The sequence below is a fragment of the Sapajus apella genome, unplaced genomic scaffold (genome assembly GCF_009761245.1).
Source record: "Sapajus apella isolate SASKATOON/1434 unplaced genomic scaffold, GSC_monkey_1.0 scaffold187, whole genome shotgun sequence".
Classification (NCBI taxonomy): Eukaryota; Metazoa; Chordata; class Mammalia; order Primates; family Cebidae; genus Sapajus; species Sapajus apella.
Genome location: NW_022437127.1, coordinates 1,113,167 through 1,136,712, shown reverse-complemented (window position 1 = coordinate 1,136,712; position 23,546 = coordinate 1,113,167). Strand labels below are relative to the sequence as shown.

The window sequence follows — 23,546 nt, the reverse complement described above, 5'->3', positions numbered from 1 at the left end:
GTGAGCCACCGTGCCCGGCCTATTTGTGTCTTTAATACCATTCTTCCCCACCTCCCTCCTGGGTGACATAAGAGCGAAACAAACTGGAGTACAGCAGCTAAAGTAGTTCCTTTCGGAGAAGTTTTTGGACGTCTCTAATATACATTGCCCCCTTGTTTCTGTCACCTCTTTTATACTATATTATTTTTCCATGTAGTTTCTAAACTGAGTGTGGGAAGCTTAGTTTTCCTGCAATTGGACTTTCCACTTAACAATTATACAGACTTTACTTTTAGAAACAGATTAGGTTCCAAACAGAAAGTTCAAGTGTAACAACAACAAAAAGAAATAGATTAGGAGCGAGGCCATAATTTGCTCTTTTGGATTTGATAGAGGCAAGATGAAAGGCAACTTCTTGCTTTTGAAATCATGTTGGTGACGAGTACTATGGGATTAGAGGTAAGGAATCCAGCTACAATTTTATTGGGGCTTGAAACAGGCTTCCTTGAATTCTCCAGGCCTCATCATTTTTTTTTTCTTACCAATCAGAAGAGAGCTAGAGTTCTGAAGTCCCATCTTTGTATTCCATGAAACACATGTTGGGTTGGACTAAAGGTAAAAACTGCTAGACATACCAGGTGTGTGTGTTTGTATTGATATTTATAACCTGCACTCATCAACGATCCAGTTTCTCCGGTGCTCCTTTCTCTGAGAAGAAGTGTGGGTTAAGCGCTGTGAGTTGTGGGAAGAATTGCCCTTGTACTTCCTGGATTTATTATTTTCCTCAAATACCAACCAGTAAGATCCCCAGACAGCTTGAGAAAAATTGTTTCCTGATCTGTCCACTTTTGGTGTCAAAGATTTTACTCATCTTCTTAGTACATGCTATGTATTTTATATGTATAATTTTATACAATTAAAAATAGATTTTTGTCTAGTGAGCCAGACTGACACTTTCTTGAGATGTATATATCAGAGAAGTTCTAAAACATCCCTGTCCTTTTACATATATACTAAATAAGAATTTGTATTAGCATTTCTGGGGTGGTAGAAATGATTGTAGAGCTGGGGAAAGGCGGCCTGCCTCCCTTTCTCCAGACCTTTAACCTGGACTTTGTCCTTGGCCCTTTCTCCTCAAGGTCTACCCACTCTACTGGCAATCTCATCCACTATGGTGGCTTCAATTCCACTATACACATGAGTCTCAAATCTATTTCTTCTTCCCCAACCTGTTATGAGCTTTTACATCTGTTTTCCACATACTAGACATGGCCACCTGAATATGACAAAAGCATGTTGAAACATATCCAGGATAAAATCTATTTCTCCATACTCATTCCTCTTTGACTCTCTAGATCTATTATTAGAATTATCATCTACCCTGTTACATAAGCCACACACCTCAGACCCACCCTCAACTCTTCTCTACCATAATCTAATCAGTCGCTGTTGAGTCTACCTCCTAATCTCCTTTTTTTCCCACCCTGCCCTCTAATCTCCTAATATACATATATATATGTGTGTATATATATATGTGTGTGTGTATATATGTGTGTGTGTGTGTGTGTGTGTGTGTGTATATATATATATATATATATATATTATTTATTTATTTATTTTTTTGAGACAGAGTTTTGCTTTTCTCGCCCAGGCTGTAGTGCAATGGTGGAATCTCAGCTCACTACAACCTCTACCTCCCGGGTTCAAGCGATTCTCTTGCCTCAGCCTCCCTAGTAGCTGGGATTACAGGCACCCAGCACCACAGCTGGCAAATTTTTGTATTTTTAGCAGAGATGGGGTTTCACCATGTTGGCCAGGCTGCTCTCAAACTCCTGACCTCAGGTGATCCGCCCGCCTTGACCTCCCAAAGTGCTGGGATTACAGGTGTGAGCCACTGCGCCTGGCCTACTTCCTGATATGTTTTGTCCATATTTACTGCCTTAGTTTAGATTCGGTCCTTTCTCATCTCCAGACTGGATCACTACTATAGCTTCCTAGCTGGTTTTCACCTCTGATCTTAACATCCTCCATACTGCTGTTGTATATCTTTTTTTTCTTTATATATTGTAATTCTTACTACTGTCGTATTTATTTATAAAATACTTATGATTGTGACACTCCCTTGCTTAAGCCATCACTTAGCTATATTTACCTTTAGCAGCATTTCCCAAAGTTTTTTTTTTTTTTTTTTTTGAGACAGGGTCTCACTGTAATGGCCAGGCCAGAATGCAGTGGCGTGATTTTGGCTCACTGCAACTCCACCCCCCAGGCTCAAGGGATCCTCCCACCTTAACCTTCAGAGTAGCTGGGACTACTCTGCACACACCACCACACCCAACTAATTTTTTCTTTTTGTAGAGATAGGGTCTTGCTATGTTGCCCAGCCTGGTCTTGAACTCCTGAACTCAAGCTTATTCACCCACTTATTCACCCACCCTGGCCTCCCAAAGCGCTGGCATTACAGACGTGAGCTACAATGCCCAGCCTACCATTTACCAGTTTTATATGTGTTCCTGGGATTATTTTAGATGATAGATGGGCAAACAGTTTTTGTTTTTGAGATGGAGTCTCGCTGTGTAGCCCAGGTAGAGTGCAGTGGCACGATCTTGGCTCACTGCAACCTCCGCTTCCTGGCTCCTGGTTCAAGTAATTCTCCTACCTCAGCCTCCCAAGTAGCTGGGATTACAGTCACAAGCCACCATGCTCAGCTAATGTTTGTATTTTTCAGTAGAGATGGGGTTTCACCATATTGGCCAGTCTGGTCTTGAACCCCTGACGTTGTGATACACCTGTTTAGAGATCCCAAAGTGCTGGGATTACAGGTGTGAGCCACCGTGCCTGCCCGGCAAACAGTTTTTAATAATTATGGTTTTATCTAAATTTGTAATAGAAAAATATTGATTTTTTTATTCAGTGTAAATTTATGTTTAAAGTCAGTCTAAGGGAAAATAAGCAAAAATTAGTATGGGGACTATTTGCAAATATTAAAAACCATGAATACTCAAATCTGAAGTAGGTAAATTTCTTGCTTATAGGATAAATTTCAAAATCCTTGGCATAGCAGACCCTAAACTGTATTTTCAGCTTTATTTTTCAGTCACATAACATCAGGCAGACAGAATTTCTTGCTATTCTAATATTCATTCAGTAAGTACCAAATGTCTATCATGAGCCAGACACTGGTCTAAACTTTGGGGATTTTAGTTGTAAATAACTATCTCTGCCATAAGGATTACATTCTAATGGGAAAAACAGACAATAAACAAGTTAGAGGTGGGCATGGTGGTTCATGCCTGTAATCCCAGCACTTTGGAAGGCTGAGACTGTTAGATCACCTGAGGTCAGGAGTTCAAGACCAGCCTGACCAACAGGGAGAAACCCCATCTCTACTAAAAAGACAAAAATTAGCTAGCTGTAGTGGTGTACGCCTGTAGTCCCAGCTACTCAGGAGGCTGAGGCAGGAGAAAGCTTGAACCCAGGAGGCAGAGGCTGCAGTGAGGCATGATCACATCACTGCACTCAAGTCTGGGCAAGAGAGCAAGACTCCATCTCAAATTTTTTAAAAAGTTGCAAAAGCCCTGGGATAAGAAAGAGCACACCATAGTTGAGTGAAAGTGTAGGGCAAGCTTAATGGGCAACAGAGAAGAATAGTGGTTGAACAGGTTGAAGACATAGGCCAAATAGGCTGTGTGAGTTTGAATTTTTATTCTAAGTGCAGCAAAAAGCCAAGGAAAGAGCCAGGTGCAGGGTTACATGCCTGTAGTCCCAGCTGCTTGGGAGGCCAGAGGATCCTTTGTGCCCAAGAGTTTCGAAGGCCAGCCTGGGCAATATACCCAGAACCCCTCTAACAAAAAGGTTTTTTGGCTCAGAGCAGTGGCTCACGCCTGTAATCCCAGCACTTTGGGAGGCTGAGGTGGGCAGATCATGAGGTCAGGAGATCGAGACCATCCTGGCCAACATCGTGAAACCCCGTCTCTACTAAAAATATGAAAATTAGCCCGATGTGGTGGCAGGCGCCTGTATTCCCAGCTAGTCAGGAGGCTGAGGCAGGAGAATCCCTTGAACCCAGGAGGCGGAGGTTGCAAAAAGTTGAAGTTGCAGCGAGACAAGACTGCACCACTACACTCCAGTCTGGGTGACAGAGCAAGACTCTGTCTCAAAGAAAAAGTGGGGGTGGGGGGTTGGTTAGTAGGTATGTAACCACACTGATTTTTAAGATGACCACACTACTCACACTACCTACTGTGAAAAATGCATTAGTGTCTCCTAATCGCTTTTTAAATTTTATTTTTCATTTTATTCTTTTTCTTTCTATTTTTTTTTTTTTTTTTTGGAGACGGAGTCTCAGTCTGCCACCCAAGCTGGAGTGCAGTGGCGAGATCTCAGCTCGCTTGCAACCTCCCCCGGGTTCAAATGATTCTCCTGCCTCAGCCTCCCGAGTAGCCGGGATTACGGGCGCATTCCACCATGCCTTCAGTTAATTTTTGTATTTTTAGTAGAGATGGGGTTTCACCATGTTTGCCAGGCTGCTCTCAAACGCCTGACCTCAGGTGATCCAACAGCCTCCGCTTCCCAGAGTGCTGGGATTACAGGCATGAGCCAGTGCATCCAGCCCTCTTTCTCACTTTTAACTTTCAGTTTTCCCATAGAAGGGTCTCCTAATCTCCATACAGCTTCTTTGCCTGGAAAACTACTTAGCCTCAAAGGTCCAGTTGAAACCCGAAGTTCTTCCAGTTCTAGAAACTTTCGTTGTACTGCCACAGCACTTTATGACAGCAATTATCACTCTCATAAAGTGTTGATAATGTAATTATTTGCTCTTTTATTGCCAGCAACTCCTTTACTATTAGACATACATGCAGGCATTCATAAATAAGTGAATCCAGTCCACTACTTTTTAAGGTTTACATCAGGATTCCAGAATTTGGGGGGGGCACTGTTTCAAATCTGAGGTTTGTAAACGTGAAATACCTGTACCATCCTGAAAAAAAAGATAAAGCCCCTATTTTGCTGAAGGCCATAATTTATATAATTTAAAAGACAATACGAGTAATTCCCAGAAGTATTAAGGGAGTTTTATTTTATTTTTATTTATTTATTTATTTTTGATACGGAGTCTCGCTCTGTCACCCAAGCTGTAGTGCAGCGATCTCGGCTCACTGCAAAACTCCACCATCCGGGTTCAAGCGATTCTCCTGGCTCAGCCCCCTGAGTAGCTGGGATTACAGGTAGAGAGTTAAAAAAACAAAAACTGATATCTGTCTCACCAATCGTATTGCAACCAGGTCTGTTAGTTTCTTGAAGAGAAATTCGGTGCTGCAATATGTTCCAGAAGCAGCTATTTGTGCCCGCACTGCTATCAAACTATTTTTTAAAAACGCTCCTATCATACAGCACGCTGCCTCGGAATAGGGTACAGGCCTGGAATTTTTGAAAGAAAAGTTTCTTCAATTGCCATTTCCCGGTTTGGGATGAAGCCCTCTAATATGGAAATTACGCCGGTCCTCACTGTGAATAGTACAGTATTTCTCAACAGCTGCCGCCGCTAAGAGGAAGCAACTGACCCTTGTAATCTGTACCTCCCAGCATGGCAGCATTTAGCTCGCGACCTGCTCAAGATGGCCACAGAAACACTTCCGGCATCTTTCCGAACTAGGCCCGCCCCCATTGCGTATTTTTACCGTGCCAAGGGCGGGATTTAGAGTTAGCCTTTGATTGGTCAGCTTCACTGGCGACCTTTCCCCTCTGCGACAGTTTCCCGAGGTGCCTAGTGTCTGAGCGGCACAGACGAGATCTCCATCGAAGGCAAGATGGCGGACGTGCTAGATCTTCACGAGGCCGGGGGCGAAGATTTCGCCATGGATGAGGATGGGGACGGTGAGGACAGTGGAGGCGGCTGCGGGAAGCGGGGAAGGTGCGAGAGAAGGCTGTGATAGGAAAATTTACTCTCTTTTGTCCCCGGTTGTGAGGATGGGAATCGGTGAACTGGGTCTTGGGTGGAATAGAGACTCCGCCCCTTTAGGAGAAGGGGGGGCGGGACCGGGAAGGGACTGAGACTGGAGGCGGTTTGGGTCGGATTGCAGATAGTGTCTTGGGAAAGAGACAGTTGTTACAAATGACTGTCATGGTTACTTACTCTTTTCTCTTCTGGGGCTCCAGAGAGCATTCACAAACTAAAAGAAAAAGCGAAGAAACGGAAGGGCCGCGGCTTTGGCTCCGGTGAGTGTGGGCAAAGTAGGGTAGAGCTGCGGGTTTTGGAGTCCCCACCCAACTCATAGGAACAATGGGAGAAAGGAGGAGGTTTCGGTGATCTCGTGTCTGTCCCTTATAGAAGAGGGGTCCCGAGCGCGGATGCGTGAGGATTATGACAGCGTGGAGCAGGATGGCGATGAACCCGGACCACAACGCTGTGAGTAATAACGGAACCTGTGAGTTATCCGTGTTTATGGTAGTTAGAAACCAATAAAATAGTTAAATGTAGTAGGAATGGATTCAAAGATAGTTTAAACAATCCCTGGCCGGGCGCAGTGGGCTCACACCTGTAATTCCAGCACTTTGGGAGGCCGAGGCGGCTGGATTATGAGATCAAGAGATCGAGACCATCCTGGCCAACCTGGTGAAACACCGTCTCCACTAAAATACAAAAAATTAGCCAGGCGTGGTAGTGAACGCCTTTAGTCCCAGCTACTCGGGAGGCTGAGGCAGGGGAAGCGCTTGAACCCAGGAAGTGGAGATTCAGTGAGCAGAGATTGCGCCACTGCACTCCAGCCTGGTGACAGAGCAAGACTCCATCTCAAAAACGAAAACAATCTAAATCCGCACTCACTCCATTTCTGTGAGCCTGCTTGAAGTGTTTCTCTCATGTACTTATACAACTTCCCTCCGTCCCCCAACAGCTGTTGAAGGCTGGATTCTCTTTGTTACTGGAGTCCACGAAGAAGCCACTGAAGAAGATATACACGACAAATTCGCAGAATATGGGGAAATTAAAAACATTCACCTCAACCTCGACAGGCGAACAGGATATCTGAAGGTATCCAATGAAGTGACACTTCATTGCCTCTCTTCTTTCATAACTCTTAGTATTGGTAGTTCTGTGTTTGACGTAGTTGGAGCAAAGTTGAAATAAAATGACATTGGAAATCCATGTTTTATCAGACACAGAAGAGACATAAACAGACATGTTGAATATATACATTAGAGATATATGATGTACATTCATTGTTTAAAGTTTATAGGTTTTTCTGAGTTTGAATTTGAGGAAAAGGATACTCAGTGATGCTTGGGGAAATAGGAGGGTTTTCATATCTGTCTTTTCACTTTCCCCAGGGGTATACTCTAGTTGAGTATGAAACATACAAGGAGGCCCAGGCTGCTATGGAGGGACTCAATGGCCAAGATTTGATGGGACAGCCAATCAGCGTTGACTGGTGTTTTGTTCGGGGTCCACCAAAAGGCAAGAGGAGGTAAAATGAAGAGGGCAAACACTGTTTGGGTGAAGGGAATACGAATGAAACAGAATGAGGGCGTAGTATTATGTCTCTCTAATGGACTTTTCTCCCTGCTGCTTTTTTCCCCAGAGGTGGCCGAAGACGCAGCAGAAGTCCAGACCGGAGACGTCGCTGACGGGTCGTCTGTTGTCCAGCTGTTCTCTTCAAGATTCCATTTGACCATGCAGCCTTGGACAAACAGGACTGGGGTGGAACTTGCTGTGTTTATATTTAATCTCTTCCCCTATATGCATAGTATTTCTTTTGAGTGGCGAATAAATGTTCAATTTTTGTTTTCTATATTTAATGTTATTTTCCTGTCCTAAAATTAAAAGTTCTAAAGCATAGTAAGGCAGTATGGACCATTGTGAAGATACTTCTAGGGACTGAACTGTATGTGTTTCTTTTTTTTTTTTTTTTTTTTTTTTTTTCTTTTTTTGAGGTAGAGTCTTGCTGTGTTGTCCAGGCTGGAGGGCAGCTGCGTGATCATAGCTCAGTGAAGCTTCAAATTCCTGGGCTCAAGCCGTCCTTCTGCCTCACCCTCCCAAGTAGCTGGGGTTACAGGCACATGCCACCATGCCTGGCTAAACTTTTAATATTTCTGTAGAGATGGGGTCTTGCTGTTTTGTCCAGGCTAGTTGTGTGTTTCTGTATTAGACATAGTCTCAAGGTCAGGCAGGGTTTAAAGTGGAGACACTGCTCATTATTTCTTTTTGGGGGGAACTAGGAGAGCAGGAAATTGAGATGTTATGATCTTATGGTATTGAAGAATTATTATTCTGTTTCTATATACTGTGTTAGGATCAGATAGATGTTATAGAAACGTCTTTTGTTTCTCCTGCCTTTCTTGATGTCACAGTTTTTTGTACTTCCATTTGTCCAAGGGCTTGAATCTCCTGTTGGAGCATTCTCCTAGACCCTTCTTCCCTAGAAGAGTCCATACTAAGTTCTTGGTGCCCTCTGCGGCAGCCAAGGGTGAAGGCCCCATAGAGGAGAGGATCCAAAGGAGCATTGAGGAGGCCAAAGAGGAAAAGGATGTGGCTGAGGCTGGGAGGGACTTCAGTTAGCATGCTCGGGGAGAACCAGTACCACAGACCTAGTAGGTAATAAGGTGTCCAGCAGAGGATGAAGGTCAGCAAGACAAGCAGGGCCAGTCTCAGGGCCCGGAGACGAACACGGGGACGACTGTCAAAGGAGCGGCGGAGGGCAAATTCACCAGCAGGGGCTAGGAATTTAGAAAATATTCTGTAATTTAGACACTCAGTTTCTGAACCGAGTATAGGGTGAATTGATGGAGGGGCATAACTGGTGAAGACAACTTGCACCCTACAAGGAGGAGGATGCTGCAAATCCTCTTCCCCTTCCCAACCTGGGACTCTGTGATCTCTTACCCCCAGGGATTATGATAGAAATGTGAAGGCACCAAGTCTACTTTAAGATTTGATTGTGTGCAAGAATAAATAGGCCTGTCACAGTGGCTCACGCCTATAATCCCAGCATTTTGGGAGGCCGAGGCAGGTAGATCACGAGATCAAGAAATTGAGACTATCCCAGTCAACATGGTGAAACCCCGTCTCTACTAAAAATACAAAAATTAGCTGGGCATGGTGGTGCATGCCTGTAGTCCCAGCTACTCAGGAGGTTGAGACAGGAGAATTGCTTGAACCCAGGAGGCGGAGGTTGCGGTGGTAAGCCAAGATAGCGCCATTGCACTCCAGTCTGGGTTAACAAGAGCAAAACCACCTCAAAAAAATAAATAAATAAATAAATAATACTGAGTGCCTCCCTAGTACTTGTCCAGCTAACTCAGCTTAGCTATTTATAATTGAAGGGGTTCAACAAAATCATCCCCAGCATCAGGCACTAGACACGGTGAAGATCTCACTTTGGTTTAGTGACTGGTAGCTAGCTATTAGGTGGGTAGACAAGAGGCAACAGGTCTAGTGGTAAGGATTGAGGCCTGGAAATTGGGATTCTCACCATGGCTCCCCTTCCTTGTCTGGGGGCTGGACACACTGAGCACAATTCGGCTATAGCAGATGGCCATAGCAGTCAGTGGCAGCAGAAAGAGGCAGCAGAAAGTGAAGAGGTTATAGGTGGTCTCTTGCCATCGAGCCTTGAAGCTGCCTTTGGTGGCACACTGAGTGAAGGGAACTGGACCAGCTCGGTGGACGGTGTGGAACAGGAACAGCTGGAGGGGAGTTGAGGACTATGAGAACCGGTTCCCCTCATCACCCACCCTACCCACCTATGTCATACTATCTCCTCCCAATTCATCCTTAATTCCAAGTGAAGCAGCACAGTGCTGAGAAACAGTTCATCCATGGTGCCACCTTAAAGAGGTTGGAAATGTATCTTGAAAGTGCCTATCTTCCGCAGGCTCGAATATGATGCTGAGCAGTAAGTTTGTTAAATCTTAGAACTTAAAACAATACCGCCTTCTCCAGTATTATTCTGACATTGTACTTTATAAGGGATGATATTACTACCACCTTACTCATATTTTTAGATGAAATGATTTTTCTGATATGTCTCTTATTTTGTGGGAAAAGAAATATCGTGTAAAATGGGTGCTGCCAAAACTCCAGGCCATTTTGCAGCTACTCTGAAGTGACCTTTAGTAGTAATAGTCTTTTTTTTTTTAAGATGGGGTTTCACCATGATGGCCAGACTGGTCTTGAACGCCTGACCTCAGGTGATCCACCCACCTCGGCCTCCGAAAGTGCTAGGATTACGGGCGTGAGCCACCATGCCCAGCAGTAGTAATAGTCTTATCTGCAGTAACTATAATGGTGAAATAACGTTAAATAATAAAATACAACATTTTCCAAATGCTATTGGCTGCACCCCCCCCCCGGTTCTGTTAAATTACTGGGTTTTCCAATTGAATCGGTAAAAACGATTTCAGTTTAGAGCTACGAGATTCAAGTGTCTGGGTTCCAGTAATGCAGATTGAGTCACTGTTAACTTGATTACAGGTAAGCTCAGTAGGTGTCAGATTCCTAGATACAAGGCATTTGGGAAAGTGATTTTAACAGGCATGAGGGACATTTAGGACAGGTGAATAGTTTGATCCTAAGACAGAATTTTGTGAACTGTTTGGAGTTATGATCAGGCTACTCTGAGCTAGTTGGGAAATGGTCTTTCCTCTTCCCATCTCTTGCATTCATATATTTCTAAATTGTTGTTTTGTTTTCTGTTTTTGTGCTATGCCTAAGAAGTACTTGAAAATGGTGAGGAGATAAAAATAATCAAAGCTCTTGGGTTTACAGTTTGGTCCACAACCTTGCTTTGATCTTTCCTTTCTCCTATTTTATTGCCATTTATCATGTACTGTGGAAACATTCCTTTCAACTGCTGATAACTTGGAAACTTAAGCCTACAAAATAAGTAATTTCTAACTATCCCTAATACCCCCTCACTACACTAACATAACATTATTACATTTTTTATTTTATTGACACTAATACTTTAACTACAATTAACAGCATATAGGCAATGCAGAATTTACCCAAAAGAATACTAATTTGGAACCAAAAAATATCACCTTTTGCACATGTTATCATACATGTCACGGCCAATTTGCCATTGAAACAAACAGATGACAATTATTGTTGATTTTAAGGCGTAAGAAAGGATGAAATTCATTTCCCATTGCATCATCTTGTGGCCCATGGATTTCAAGTGGCTTAGTCAAAATCATATAGCTAGTTAGCAGTAGAGCCCAGAGTCAGGAAAAACAACAGCAACAACAACAAAGAACAAAGCAAAACAGGCAAACTGAAACAAATTTTCAATCCCCATCTAAAATTTGCTTCACATAAACAAACCTAATAGTAAATGGCACCACAGCGACAGGCTTCTTTTTAACACTCGGATTGGTAGAGGTCCTGTTTGCAACATATGAGTGGTATTTTTCTCTGTTCTTTCCCCCGCTCCCCAACAGATTCTGGCTCTGTCACGCCAGAGTGCAGTGGTACAGTCTTGGCTTACTCCAGCCTCTGCCTCCCAGGCTCAAACAATTCTTATGCCTCAGCCTCCAGAGTAGTTTGGATTATAGGCGCTTGCCATCACACCAGGCTAATTTTTATATCTTTAGTAGAGACGGGGTTTCACCACATTGGTCAGGTTGGTCTCAAACTCCTGACTTCAGGTGATCTGCCCGCCTTGGCCTTCCAAAATGCTGGGGTTACAGGCTTGAGCCACCTGGGCCTTTCTTTGTTCTTAGAAGTATAGTCAGACTAACTTCTAGTAGTTATATCTCTAATAATTGGAGGAGATAAATAAGAGTCAAATCTTGAATAAGTATAATGGATTATTATTCCAGAGACAAAGCCTAGACCCTTCTTGGCCTCCTAGACATAATTCTAATCCTACAGTCTCAGACTTGCTGCTATATCCTGTACACCCACCCCTTGATAGTGATAGTGGTTTTTGTTTTGGAGGAATTGCTTTGTGTTTAGCTTTTCCCCACCGCCCCCCCTCCCAGATTTCAAGTTCCTTTTCAGTATTTGATTTATTTGATTAATCTAGTACTCAGGTTCAGAAGCTCACTTGTTTCCAATTTTTTTTTTTTTTTTTTTTTTTTTTGAGACGGAGTTTCGCTCTTGTTACCCACCCAGGCTGGAGTGCAATGGCGCGATCTCGGCTCACCGCAACCTCCGCCTCCCGGGTTCAGGCAATTCTCCTGCCTCAGCCTCCTGAGTAGCTGGGATTACAGGCACACGCCACCATGCCCAGCTAATTTTTTGTAGTTTTAGTAGAGACGGGGTTTCACCATGTTGACCAGGATGGTCTCGATCTCTTGACCTCGTGATCCACCCGCCTCGGCCTCCCACAGTGCTGGGATTACAGGCTTGAGCCACCGCGCCCGGCCTACTTGTTTCCAATTTTAACACTCATTCCACAATAAAGTCAGAGTAAAAAACACAAATTTGGTTATGTCACTCTTTTTACTATAGTGTCTGTCCACTCAGGATAAAGTACAATTTTAATATTTGTGATCCAGCTCGTCTTCCCCTCTCAGCTCATTACTCACCATTTTCTAGTCCTCAGCTTTAGCAGCATTGAGATCCTTTATCCTCCATCCTCCCTAGCATTTCTCCTATATTAATTGGTCTAATACCTGTCTCTGAAGAATCAAATTTTAACATCTCTGGAAAACTTTCCCTGACTGCATGGCTGCATCAGACACCCTCTCCCCACCGTTGTCTTTAGCTCCTTTACCATACACTTTCGAATACACACTGTATTGTCATTGCTTAATTTATTTGTTTCTTGCACTAGTCTATACATTTCTTGAAAGCAGGATTTTGCTGCTCTATCCTTAGCATTTGAGTGGCCCTGGAGATGCACATTATATTTTGAATGGATAAATGAATGTACCACAGAGTTTCACCCAAACTACTGACTTCACTCTCTTAATAGACCCCCATGTATGTTATGCCCCAATCTGAAGGAGGTGAGATTGGGTGGATGCAAAGAGGTAGAAGCCAAGTGTAGTAAAACAGATCTAATGGAAGAGGCACAGATGTAGGATACTGCTTTTAAAAGGCAGCCCCTTAACAGATGTAAATTAACATGCAAATAATCTTCCGGAAGAGAGCAGAGGCTTTCTCCCTGAGGATTAACGGCTGATGGCCCACAAGCACATCCTTTGACTCATGCTATGGACCCAAATTCCTGTCCTCCCCGGTCCTGAGTCCCAGGTCACTCACCTGGGGCAAGGCAAGCAGGAAACTAAGTCCCCAAGCTGCCCCCAGAAGTTTCCTGACACCTGAGCGGGATCCAAGCGGATTGAGTACTGCTGCCTGGCGATCCAGTCCAATGACCACAGGCAGGAAAGCTGCAGCATACATGGCCATTAGTTTCAGGAACATGAGTGTCCGACATGCGATGTCCCCGGCCAGCCACTGAACGGTGATATTCCAGGTGGCATCTAGGGGCATAACCACAAAAGTGACTAGTAAGTCGGCGGCTGCTAAATGGGCGAAGAGTCTCCTGACCGGAGAGGGACGGAGCTGGCTGGGTTGCGGCCGTGTCACTGACCACAGGACGGCCAGGTTCCCTCCAGCCGAAGAAACAAACAGCACAATGGTCACTCCCACTCGGACCTTGGCTGCTGCCGAGAAGGTGGGCAGCTCTGAGCCCTCCACCTCCACTCCTGATCCTGCCCAGACCTCCTCCCCCGCTGCTGACCCCCAAGGGGTGCCGTTTACTGCAGACATGGTGGCCTGGAGATAGGAGGATAAGTGTGAGTATGGAACGGTTAGCTTTGGCCACTGATTCTTCGCCCTCCTTTTCAGGATCTTGAGCTGATTATTGCGAATTTCTTCCCTAAAGCCTCTGCTTCTGGAGACTCTCCGTATGTTCTGGAGGAGGTCACTTGTCTAACTCTCAGGGTCCTGCAGGGAACGAAGATCTGGTACCAAGCTTCGTTTTTTCTTCTTTTCCCTCGGACAGACCAGCCTGGGCTTCGGGCCTCTACTGCCCTAGACCTCTTTAGTCCCTGTAGCCCTGGATTCTGCTGGAGCCTGCGTGCAAGTGTGTTTAGGGTGTTCCGCCGGGCGCACACCTATCCCAGCCTCCTATGCGAGGACATCACTGCAGCGCTTTCTCGCCCCGCCCCCTGCAGGCCCCGCCCCGCCCCCTGCACGCCCCGCCCCGCCCCTGCACGCCCCTCCCCTCCCATGCACGCCCCCGCCCCGCCCCCTGCAGGCCCCGCCCTTTGTGCGGAAAATTTAAATAAGAATGTGCCGCTGGAGGCGTGCTTAGGGAGTAGAGGTCGTCTCATAAGGGGACGCACTGACAGAGACAGGCACAGTAACGCGCAGACAGGCTCAAAGACAGGCGTTTCGCGTCCTGAAATTCTGCTTTAAGGGCCAGCTCCACTCGCTTTCTTTTCTGATGTTGTTTGTCCCTCGCGAGGCACCGTTGGGTCGCGCAGGAGGCGTGACTAGGGGCGGGAAGTGGGGCGGGAGCGGGGCCGCCGAGCCGGGGCTGCCGCTGTCATGGACGCCTGGGTCCGCTTCAGTGCTCAGAGCCAAGCCCGGGAGCGGCTGTGTAGGTGCGGCCCGAATAGGAATGGGGATGGGGGAGGGACGGGCAGAGGAAGACTCTGGTGAGGCGAGGTCAGTTCAGGCTACGGGGGGTCAAGAAGGGTCAACGCTGGCTACGGGGGCCGGAACGGACCGCATGAGGCGCAGATTTGAGCCGCTGTTGAGGAGATGATTCTTTTCCGCTCGCGGAAGAGATGGGGAAACTGAGGCATGAGTGGGCCAGCGGGGAGGCAGCTCAGGGTTGCGGTGTCCACATAAGACCGACAGCGTCCTCACTGGGCGGTGATGGAGTGAGGAGCGTTCGCCCTGGACTCTACCCCCAGAGCTGAGAAAGCACTCCCAGTTTCCAAGTCCCCTCACGGTGCTGTCATTCGGGAACTCCTCTGCCTCCGCTCTGGCGTTTGGTCTCCATTCAGCTAGAGGGCCTTGAAATCTCTTAGTTCACCTATTCTGATGAATAAAATGCCCTCCAGCTGTCTGCCTTCCCCTCACCGATCACGTACAGGCTCACGCCGATGTGCTTGTGACGGACCCGTACGGCCTTCACTGGCCCCTCAGGCCTCATCATTGTCAAATTTCTTATTTCCTCAACATTCAATAGTGCTCCTCACCCCTTTCTAGGCTCTTTTTTTCTCCTTATCCCTTTCCCTTCCCCTGGCCTGGAGAAATGGCGAGATATGGGCATGGAGGAGGAAAGAGAGTGGTCTCACGCTGGAAAAGGGGGAAGACTGTCTTTGCCTTTCGGAGGATAGTTTTGAGCGGAATAGGTTAGGGAGGTCTCCACCTTACCTTGCCTGCCCCCTCCTCTAGGGCCGCCCAGTATGCTTGCTCTCTTCTTGGCCATGCGCTGCAGAGGCATGGAGCCAGTCCTGAGTTACAGAAACAGATTCGACAACTGGAGGGCCACCTGAGCCTGGGAAGAAAGCGTAAGTAACTCTGTCTTTTCTTTTATCTCCCCAACCCTTCCTCCATCCCCACCTCTCCTTCCTTGGTCCCTCCTTCCTGTACCTTCTCCGCCTGTTCTTCCTCATTTGGCTCTGCACTTAGCTTCTGCATGCGTCCAGTTGAGCTAAGAGAGCAGGGGTATGGGAGTAATTAGGAGGATTGGAGAGAATGGGGCAAGTTTGAGAAAAGTAAACTGGCACAAAAATTAAATATGAAATTGAAAAATGAACTGTTGCCGGGCGCAGTGGCTCACGCCTATAATCCCAGCACTTTGGGACGCTGAGGCGGGCGGATCACCTGAGGTTAGTAGTTTGAGACCAGCCTGACCAATATGGTGAAAGCTCGTCTTGAGAAAAAAAAAAAAAAAAAGAAATGAAAAATGAACTGTTTCTGCTCTTTATTTTTAATTTTTATTTTTATTTGAGATGGAGTCTAACACTCACCCAGGTTGGAGTGCAGTGGTGCAATCTCGTCTCACTGCAACCTCTGCCTCTCGAGTTCGAACTATTCTCCTGTCTCAGCCTCCTGAACAGCTGGAACTACAGGCGCCCACCACCACGCCTGGCTAATTTTTGTATTTTTAGTAGAGACAGGGTTTCACCATGTTGGCCAGGCTGGTCTGAAACTCCTCTGATCTGCCCGCCTCGGCCTCTTAATAAAGTGCTGGAATTACTGGCATGTGCCACCATGCCCAGCTAATTTTTTGTATTTTAGTAGAGACGGGGTTTCACCATGTTGACCAGGATGGTCTCGATCTCTTGACCTCGTGATCCACCCGCCTCGGCCTCCCACAGTGCTGGGATTACAAGCTTGAGCCACCGCGCCTGGCCTGTTTCTGCTCTTTAAAAAAATTGTTGGCTGGGCCCAGTGGCTCACACTTGTAATCCTAGCACTTTGGGAGGCTGAGGCAGGTGGATCACAAGATCAGGGGTTTAAGACCAGCCTGGCCAACACGGTGAAATCCTGTCTCTACTAAAAACACAAAATTTAGATGAACGTGGTGGCGGGCACCTGTAATCTCAGCTACTTGGAAGGCTGAGACAGAAGAATTGCTTGAACCGGGAGGCAGAGTTTGCAGTAAGCTGAGATTACGCCCCTGCACTCTAGCCTGGGCAACAGAGCAAGACTCCGTCTAAAAAAAAATTGTTACAATTATTGCCCAACTTTTGCCCTCTTTCTCTGTTTCTTGCTATCTGCCTCTCTACTTACAAATCCTTGCTTTCCCTCTCTAATCTCCACAAGTTCTACGCCTGGGTAACTCAGCAGATGCCCTTGAGTCAGCCAAAAGAGCTGTGCACCTGTCAGATGTTGTCCTGAGATTCTGCATCACTGTTAGTCACCTCAATCGAGCCTTGTACTTCGCCTGTGACAATGTCCTGTGGGCTGGAAAGTCTGGACTGGCTCCTCGTGTGGATCAGGAGAAGTGGGCCCAGCGTTCATTCAGGTTTGATATCCTTTTCTCTCCTACAAGATTTTTTTGTAGCCTCTGTATTACATAGCTTGTCTTATATGAGGGAAAGATCTCTTAGGATCTTCCCAGAGTATGTAAGTCTTGATCAGTCACTTGACTTCCAATCTTCACTTAGATCTTAAACTATCGGAGAATAACAAATGGGGGCAGATGGAAGACAGATGCTCTTCCATAATGAATGACTAATTTGTTAAGGTAAGATATTATATCACTTTAATTGTGCTTTTATCTGTACCACAGGTTATTCCCCCTCACCACCTGCTTATTCATTCATTACAAAAATATTTATTAGATGCTTACTGTGGGGCAGGGGATAAAGCAAAGAGCTGAAAAGATAATGTGCCTGCTCCCATGAAGCTTCCGGTTTAGTGGGGGAGTTAGATACTACAACAAATAACTTCTCATATATATTTGTGGAAAAGTATATGGTATTATGAAAGAATATAACAAGGGAGCTAATTTAGATTGAAAAATCAGGAAAAACTCTTTGAGAAAGTAATATTTTAGTTCAGAGCTGATTTCTGAGTAGGAGGAGTTAAAGCCAACAGTAACAGAAAAGTTATTTCCAAACAGAGAAAATAGCACATTCTAAGTAAGGCTTTGAACCAAGAAAAACTTCAGGGAATTAGAGAAATAGAAAGGCAGTGTGATGGACAGTATTGAGTCCGTAAGTTCAAATTTGAGAGACAGGTGCCAGATCATTCATACAGGGCCTTTTAGGCAATGTTAATGTTTATTTTAATTAAATTTTATTCTACAATGGGACATTATTAAAGGATTCTGAGCAGAGAAATAACATGATTCAAATTGTGTTTAAAGGACATCTCTTTCTGAGATGTTGAAAATGGATTGTAGCTGGGCGTGGTGGCTCACGCCTATAAGCCCAGAACTTTGGGAGGCCGAGGCAGGCGGATAACCTGAGGTCAGGAGTTCGAGACCAGCCTGACCAACATGGAGAAACCCCGTCTCTACTAAAAACATAAAATTAGCCGGGCGTGGTGGCACCTGCTTATAATCCCAGCTATTCAGGAGGCTGAGGCAGGAGAATCGCTTGAACTCTGGAGGTGGAGGTTGCAGTGAGCTGAGATCCTGCCATTGCACTCCAGCCTGGGCAACAATAGTGAAACTCTGTCTCAAAAAAAAAAGGAAAGACAGACAATGGATTGCAGTGGGGGCAAGGGAGGAGGAGATGCCCTAATATGAGCAAGAGATGATGTTGGCTTGGGCAAAAGAGGTAGCTGACAATGAAGGTAGAAAGAAATATGATTTGGGAGTAAAATTCTTAGCATATTATCTGTATTTGTTTTTGTTTTCCTATGATTGCCTTTGTACTTTTTCATCATATTAGCTTCTTTCCGTCTCCATTTCTGTCTTGCTTTTCTCTTCATCTTTCTCTCTCTCTCTTTTTTTTTTTTTTTAAATAAAGATGGGGTTTCACCATGTTGGTTGGGCTGGTCTTGAACTCCTGACCTCAAGTGATCCGCCCGTCTTGGCCTCCAAAGTGCTTGGATTACAGGCATGAGCCACCATGCCCGGCCCTCTTCATCTTTCTGGGTGATAAACAACTATAACATGGCTCATGATGTATGAGGGGTGGGGGTGGAGGCGTGGCTGAAGCAGTGTGGAAAAGCAGCTCCCTAAAAGACTATATATGTTACATTTATTCATTTCATCCAGCAGATACTTAGCTGTTACTATATGGTAGGCACCAGTCTACACACAGGGATACAGTGGTTAAAGACAAACAAGGCCTCTGCTCCTCTGGAACTTACCTTGTAATGGAAGGAGATAAACATAAACAGTCAATAAAAATATCAGATATTTGTAAATGTTATGCAGGAAATTAAAATGGATCATGGAGTAGACAGTAACTGACTCAGTGCTTTAGATTTTAGGGATCAGGGAAGGCCTCTCTGAAGAGGTGATATTTAAGCTCAGACCTGAAGAGCAAGAAAGAGCCAGCTGTGTGAGGATTTTGAAGGGAGGGTATTCCAGGTAGAGGGAATAGGTAGTGCAAAGGTCCTAAGGCAAGAACAAGCTTGATGGGATTAAAATGTAGAAAGAAACGAACATGGTTGGAGCATAATGATTGAGGGAATGAATAGTACAGGATAAAGTTAGAGGGGTAGGGACTAGATGTTGAGTCTGTAAGACTCTCTAAGTTTAGATTTTATTATGAATGTGATAGGAAGAAAACCATGGAGAGTTGTTTTTATTGTTGTTTGTTTGGTTTTTGAGATGGAGTCTTGCTGTGTCGCAATCTTGGCTCACTGCAACCTCTGCCTCCTGGGATCAAGCAATTCTCCAGCCTCCAAGTGATTCTCCTGCCTCAGCCTCCTGAGTAGCTGGGATTACAGGCACATGCCACCACGCCTGGCTAATTTTTGTATTTTTAGTAGAGACAGGGTTTCACCATGTTGGTCACGGCTGGTCTTGAACTCCGGACCTCATGGTCTGCCCACCTCGACCTCACATAGTGCTGGGATTATAGGGGTGAGTCACCATGCCAGGCCAACCATGGAGGGTTTTAAGAAGGGACGTAATGGGCTGGGCACAGTGGCTCATGTCTATAATCCCAGCGCTTTGGGAGGCTGAGGCTGGCGAATCACGAGGTCAGGAGATCGAGACCATCCTGGCTAACAAGGTGAAACCTTGTCTCTACTAAAAATACAAAAATTAGCTGGGCATGGTGGCACATGCCTGTAGACCCAGCTACTCAGGAGGCTGAGGCAGGAGGATCTCTTGAACCCGGGAGGCAGATGTTGTAGTGAGTCAAGACCACGACACGACACTGCACTCCAGACTGGGCAACAGTGAGACTCTGTCTCAAAAAAAAAAAAAAAAAAAAAAATCCCATAATGACGGGATTTACGTTTATGCTAGCTATTGTATGAAAATAGATTGTTGGGGTTAGGGGCAAGAATGGCCCCAATGAGACCAGTTAAAACACTAAAGCAGTAGTCCAGACAGGAGATGTTACTGGCTTAGAGTATGGTGGTGAGGTGTGATAGAGAGATGTGGTTGGATTCAGGATATACTTTGAAGGTAGAACATGTTATTGAGTACGGACCACCATTGTCAGATTGGATTAAAACTTTTAAACATGGATTTTGTACTGAAGAAATTTATAATCTAACATATTTGGCAATTACTTAAACCTGTGGGCCTCTTTTTTTTTTTTTTTTTTTTAAGGAATAGGGATTGGATTTAGATAACCTATGATATGTTTGAGTCTGAAACAACTTAAATTTGTTTTTTCAAAACAAGTTTGCCTTGTTATAGGTCAAGTTGAGTGTGTGTGTGTGTGTGTGTTGCCAAGTAGAAAATGAAATTTGAGATTGACCTTGTAAGATTTTATGATGCTCATGAAGTTTAAACCAGGATCGTATGCACATCACATAAACATATATTAGTTACAGAATGGTGAGAGGACTTTGTTTCTTCATTTTTATTGGGGCATAATTGACAAATAGAAATTGTATGTATTGGCCAGGTGAGGTGGCTCATGCCTGTAATCTCAGCACTTTGGGAGGCTGAGGCGGGCAGACCACAAAGTCAGGAGATGGAGACCATTCTGGCCAACATAATGAAACCCAATCCCTACTAAAAATAGAAAAATTAGCCAGGCATGGTGGCACGTGCCTGTAGTCCCAGCTACTCGGGAGGCTGAGGCAGGAGAATCACCTGAATTTGGGAGGTGGAGATTGCAGTGAGCTGAGATCATGCCATTGCACTCCAGCCTGGGTGACAGAGCAAGACTTTGTCTCAAATAAAAAAAAAGAAAAAGAAATAGTCTATATTTAAGGACTTTCTGCTCGATATTTGTACGTGTACATTATGAAATGATCACCACAATCAAGCTAATTAACATACCTATCACCTCACATGGTTACCTTTTTTCTTTTATGGTAAGAACACTTAAGATCTACCCTCCTGGCAGATTTCAAGTATACAGTACAGCATTGTTTGGTTTTTTGTTTTTTTGTTTTTTTTGAGACAGAGTCTGATTCTGTTGCTCAGGCTGGAGTATAGTGATGCCATCTCCACTTACCACAACCTCCACCTCCTGTGTTCAAGCGATTCTCCTGTCTCAGCCTCCTGAGTAGCTTGGACTACAGGCACGTGCCACCACACCTGGCTCATTTTTTTGTATTTTTAGTAGAGACAGGGTTTCACCATGTTAGCCAGGATGGTCTCGATCTCCTGACCTCATGATCCACCTGCCCTGAGCTGCCAAAATGCTGGGATTACAGGCATGAGCCACCGTACCCAGCCACTACAGCATTGTTAACTATGGTCACAGTGCTGTACATCAGATCTCCAGAACTTATTCATCTTGCATAATTGAAACTTGTATGCTTTGACCAGTATTTTCCCATTTCCCTCACTCACTCCCCAACCCCTGGCAACCCCCATTCTATTCTGTGCCTCTATGAGTTAGGCTGCTTTTTTTTTTTTTTTAGACAGAGTCTTGCTCTGTCACCCAGGCTGGAGTGCAGTGGTGAGATCTTGGCCCACTGCAACCTCTGCTTCCCAGGTTCAAGCGATTCTCCTGCGTCAGCCTTCCAAGTAGCTGGGATTACAGGCGCCAGCCACCACGCCTGTCCAATTTTTGTATTTTTGGTAGAGACAAGTTTTCGCCATGTTGGCCAGGCTGGTCTCGTTCTCCTGCCCTCAGGTGATCCGCCAGTCTCAGCCTCCCAAAGTGCTGGGATTACAGGCATGGGCCACCACACCTGGTCTCATTTTAGCTTCACATATAAGTGAGATTATGCAGTATTTGTCTTTCTGTGTCTGGCTTATTTTATTTGGCATAATTTCCTCAAGGGAGGACATTTCTAATAGGGGTAATAGCATTCACTTCACTTCTGGTGACCTAATACGTAATCTCTTTGTGCTTCAGGAAAAGAAAATGCTAAAATATGATGTTGGATATGTTAAGTAGGTACACATGTCCTTACTGACCCTTTTGCTCTGTGTATCAGGTACTATTTGTTTTCCCTCATCATGAATTTGAGCCGTGATGCTTATGAGATTCGCCTACTGATGGAACAAGAGTCTTCAGCTTGTAGCCGGCGACTGAAAGGTTCCGGAGGAGGAGTCCCAGGAGGAATTGAAACTGGGGGACTTGGGGGACCAGGGACCCCAGGAGGAGGTCTGCCCCAACTGGCTCTGAAACTTCGGCTCCAAGTCCTGCTTCTGGCTCGAGTCCTTAGAGGTCATCCCCCACTTCTGCTGGATGTGGTCAGAAATGCCTGTGATCTCTTCATTCCACTGGACAAACTAGGCCTCTGGCGTTGTGGCCCTGGGATTGTGGGGCTTTGTGGCCTCGTGTCCTCCATCCTGTCTATTCTCACCCTAATCTATCCCTGGCTACGACTCAAGCCCTGACTTTCTGGTACAGGATAAGGGGGGGACCTAAATTGGTGAGATGGAATCTTAGATCGTCCCTCATGTGCCAGACTCCTTCTAATTCTACTTAAAAAGTTCAAATTAGAAATTCAGGGATTTGGGGTGGAGGACGAGCTTTGGGGAGGATGAGTTGAGGAAAGGTGACTATGAAGTTAATAGGATGACTCTAATTTCTAGATGTGCCTGGTCTTCTGTTCTTTTCCTCTTTCATTGTCTATGTCTCTCTTGAATGTGTTTACTTTGTGCCTCTTAAGTCTATTTAAGATTCTGTGTCCATCTGTCTTTTTTTTATTATTATTAAATCTCATTCTATCCAGAGATTTAATCAGCAGAATTACTTTTTTAGAGGAAGTATAAGATTTTGTCTGTAAGGTTCTAACTGCCTTCTTTTTTCTCACAGAGGTGGCTTATGGCAGATTTTTCCTTCTTCACATTCCAAATCATAATTTTTAAGCCTTGATGTGCCAGTGGACTCTTCCCTCGTATCTCTGCACCACAAGCTGTTTGACGTTTCCTCTTCCTCCCTCGTGTCTACCTCACCAACTTTGCTTGTGATTTGGCCCTTATCCTTCCTTGTACACATACCTTCAGATTTCTGCTGACACTGATTTCAGAGCTTTATTCCCTAGCCTGTTCTTACCCCTTCGTTGCTTATCCAGAATGATGCTGTGTCTAGCATCTTCCTGTAAATACTGTACAATGATTCTGTGTAAATAGATGTGGCCTGTGCCAATAATGAAGAGCAAGCCTTTCAGGTAAGCAAATTAAAGTTCAGTTTGCTCATCAGCGTTTAGTCTGGTCCCTCACTTTTTGGTCATTTGAAGCCCCTATTTCTGTCACTGTGGTTTGGGTTTTTCATGGGATTAGTCACTAACATCACCCACATTACTTTTATTGAGCGCCTACAGTATGCAAAGCAAAATACGAAGTAATGGGCATCCAAAAATCTAAGAAGCTCCACGACTTTAAGAAGTCTATAACCTAGTTGAGGAGTTGGAGTAGCAGAGGGATGGTCTAATACTAAAGTTATTATCCTGGCTCCGCAAAACACATCTCATACCAATTCAGATATAGTTCCTCTAAGAAGTAGAATGCCACATGTCAGCATAGGCTAAGAGCCAAGAACAGAATCAAGTGGAGTGGGGCTGGTAAGAATTTGGAGCTGTGTCTTCACATGTTGGGACTCCCCTA

The 23,546-nt window shown here is 45.1% G+C and overlaps 3 protein-coding genes across 5 annotated transcripts; 2 read left to right on the top strand and 1 right to left on the bottom strand.

The window, feature by feature from the left end:
* The first annotated feature begins 5,714 nt into the window (after positions 1–5,714).
* On the top strand, positions 5,715–7,769 carry RBM8A (RNA binding motif protein 8A). 2 transcript variants are annotated; one of them, XM_032268891.1, is made up of 6 exons: positions 5,715–5,856; positions 6,139–6,198; positions 6,314–6,388; positions 6,876–7,012; positions 7,309–7,445; positions 7,560–7,769. In XM_032268891.1, the coding sequence occupies exons 1-6, from the start codon at positions 5,790–5,792 to the stop codon at positions 7,603–7,605; spliced, it is 522 nt and encodes a 173-aa protein (XP_032124782.1). In that variant the 5' UTR covers positions 5,715–5,789; the 3' UTR covers positions 7,606–7,769. The 2 variants fall into 2 exon arrangements, with proteins under 2 accessions (XP_032124782.1, XP_032124781.1); XM_032268890.1 differs by having other exon boundaries at positions 6,311–6,388.
* LOC116543383 (gonadotropin-releasing hormone II receptor) lies at positions 7,186–14,089 on the bottom strand. The gene is made up of 3 exons (XM_032268887.1): positions 13,187–14,089; positions 9,450–9,660; positions 7,186–8,694 (listed from the first exon to the last, which is right to left on the bottom strand). The coding sequence occupies exons 1-3, from the start codon at positions 13,694–13,696 to the stop codon at positions 8,273–8,275; spliced, it is 1,143 nt and encodes a 380-aa protein (XP_032124778.1). The 5' UTR covers positions 13,697–14,089; the 3' UTR covers positions 7,186–8,272.
* Positions 13,517–23,141, top strand: PEX11B (peroxisomal biogenesis factor 11 beta). Of its 2 annotated transcripts, XM_032268888.1 has the most exons (5): positions 13,517–13,601; positions 13,775–13,893; positions 15,338–15,453; positions 16,715–16,916; positions 21,929–23,141. In XM_032268888.1, the coding sequence occupies exons 1-5, from the start codon at positions 13,563–13,565 to the stop codon at positions 22,332–22,334; spliced, it is 882 nt and encodes a 293-aa protein (XP_032124779.1). In that variant the 5' UTR covers positions 13,517–13,562; the 3' UTR covers positions 22,335–23,141. The 2 variants fall into 2 exon arrangements, with proteins under 2 accessions (XP_032124779.1, XP_032124780.1); XM_032268889.1 differs by lacking the exons at positions 13,517–13,601; positions 13,775–13,893 and adding an exon at positions 14,246–14,535.
* Positions 23,142–23,546: the final 405 nt, after the last annotated feature.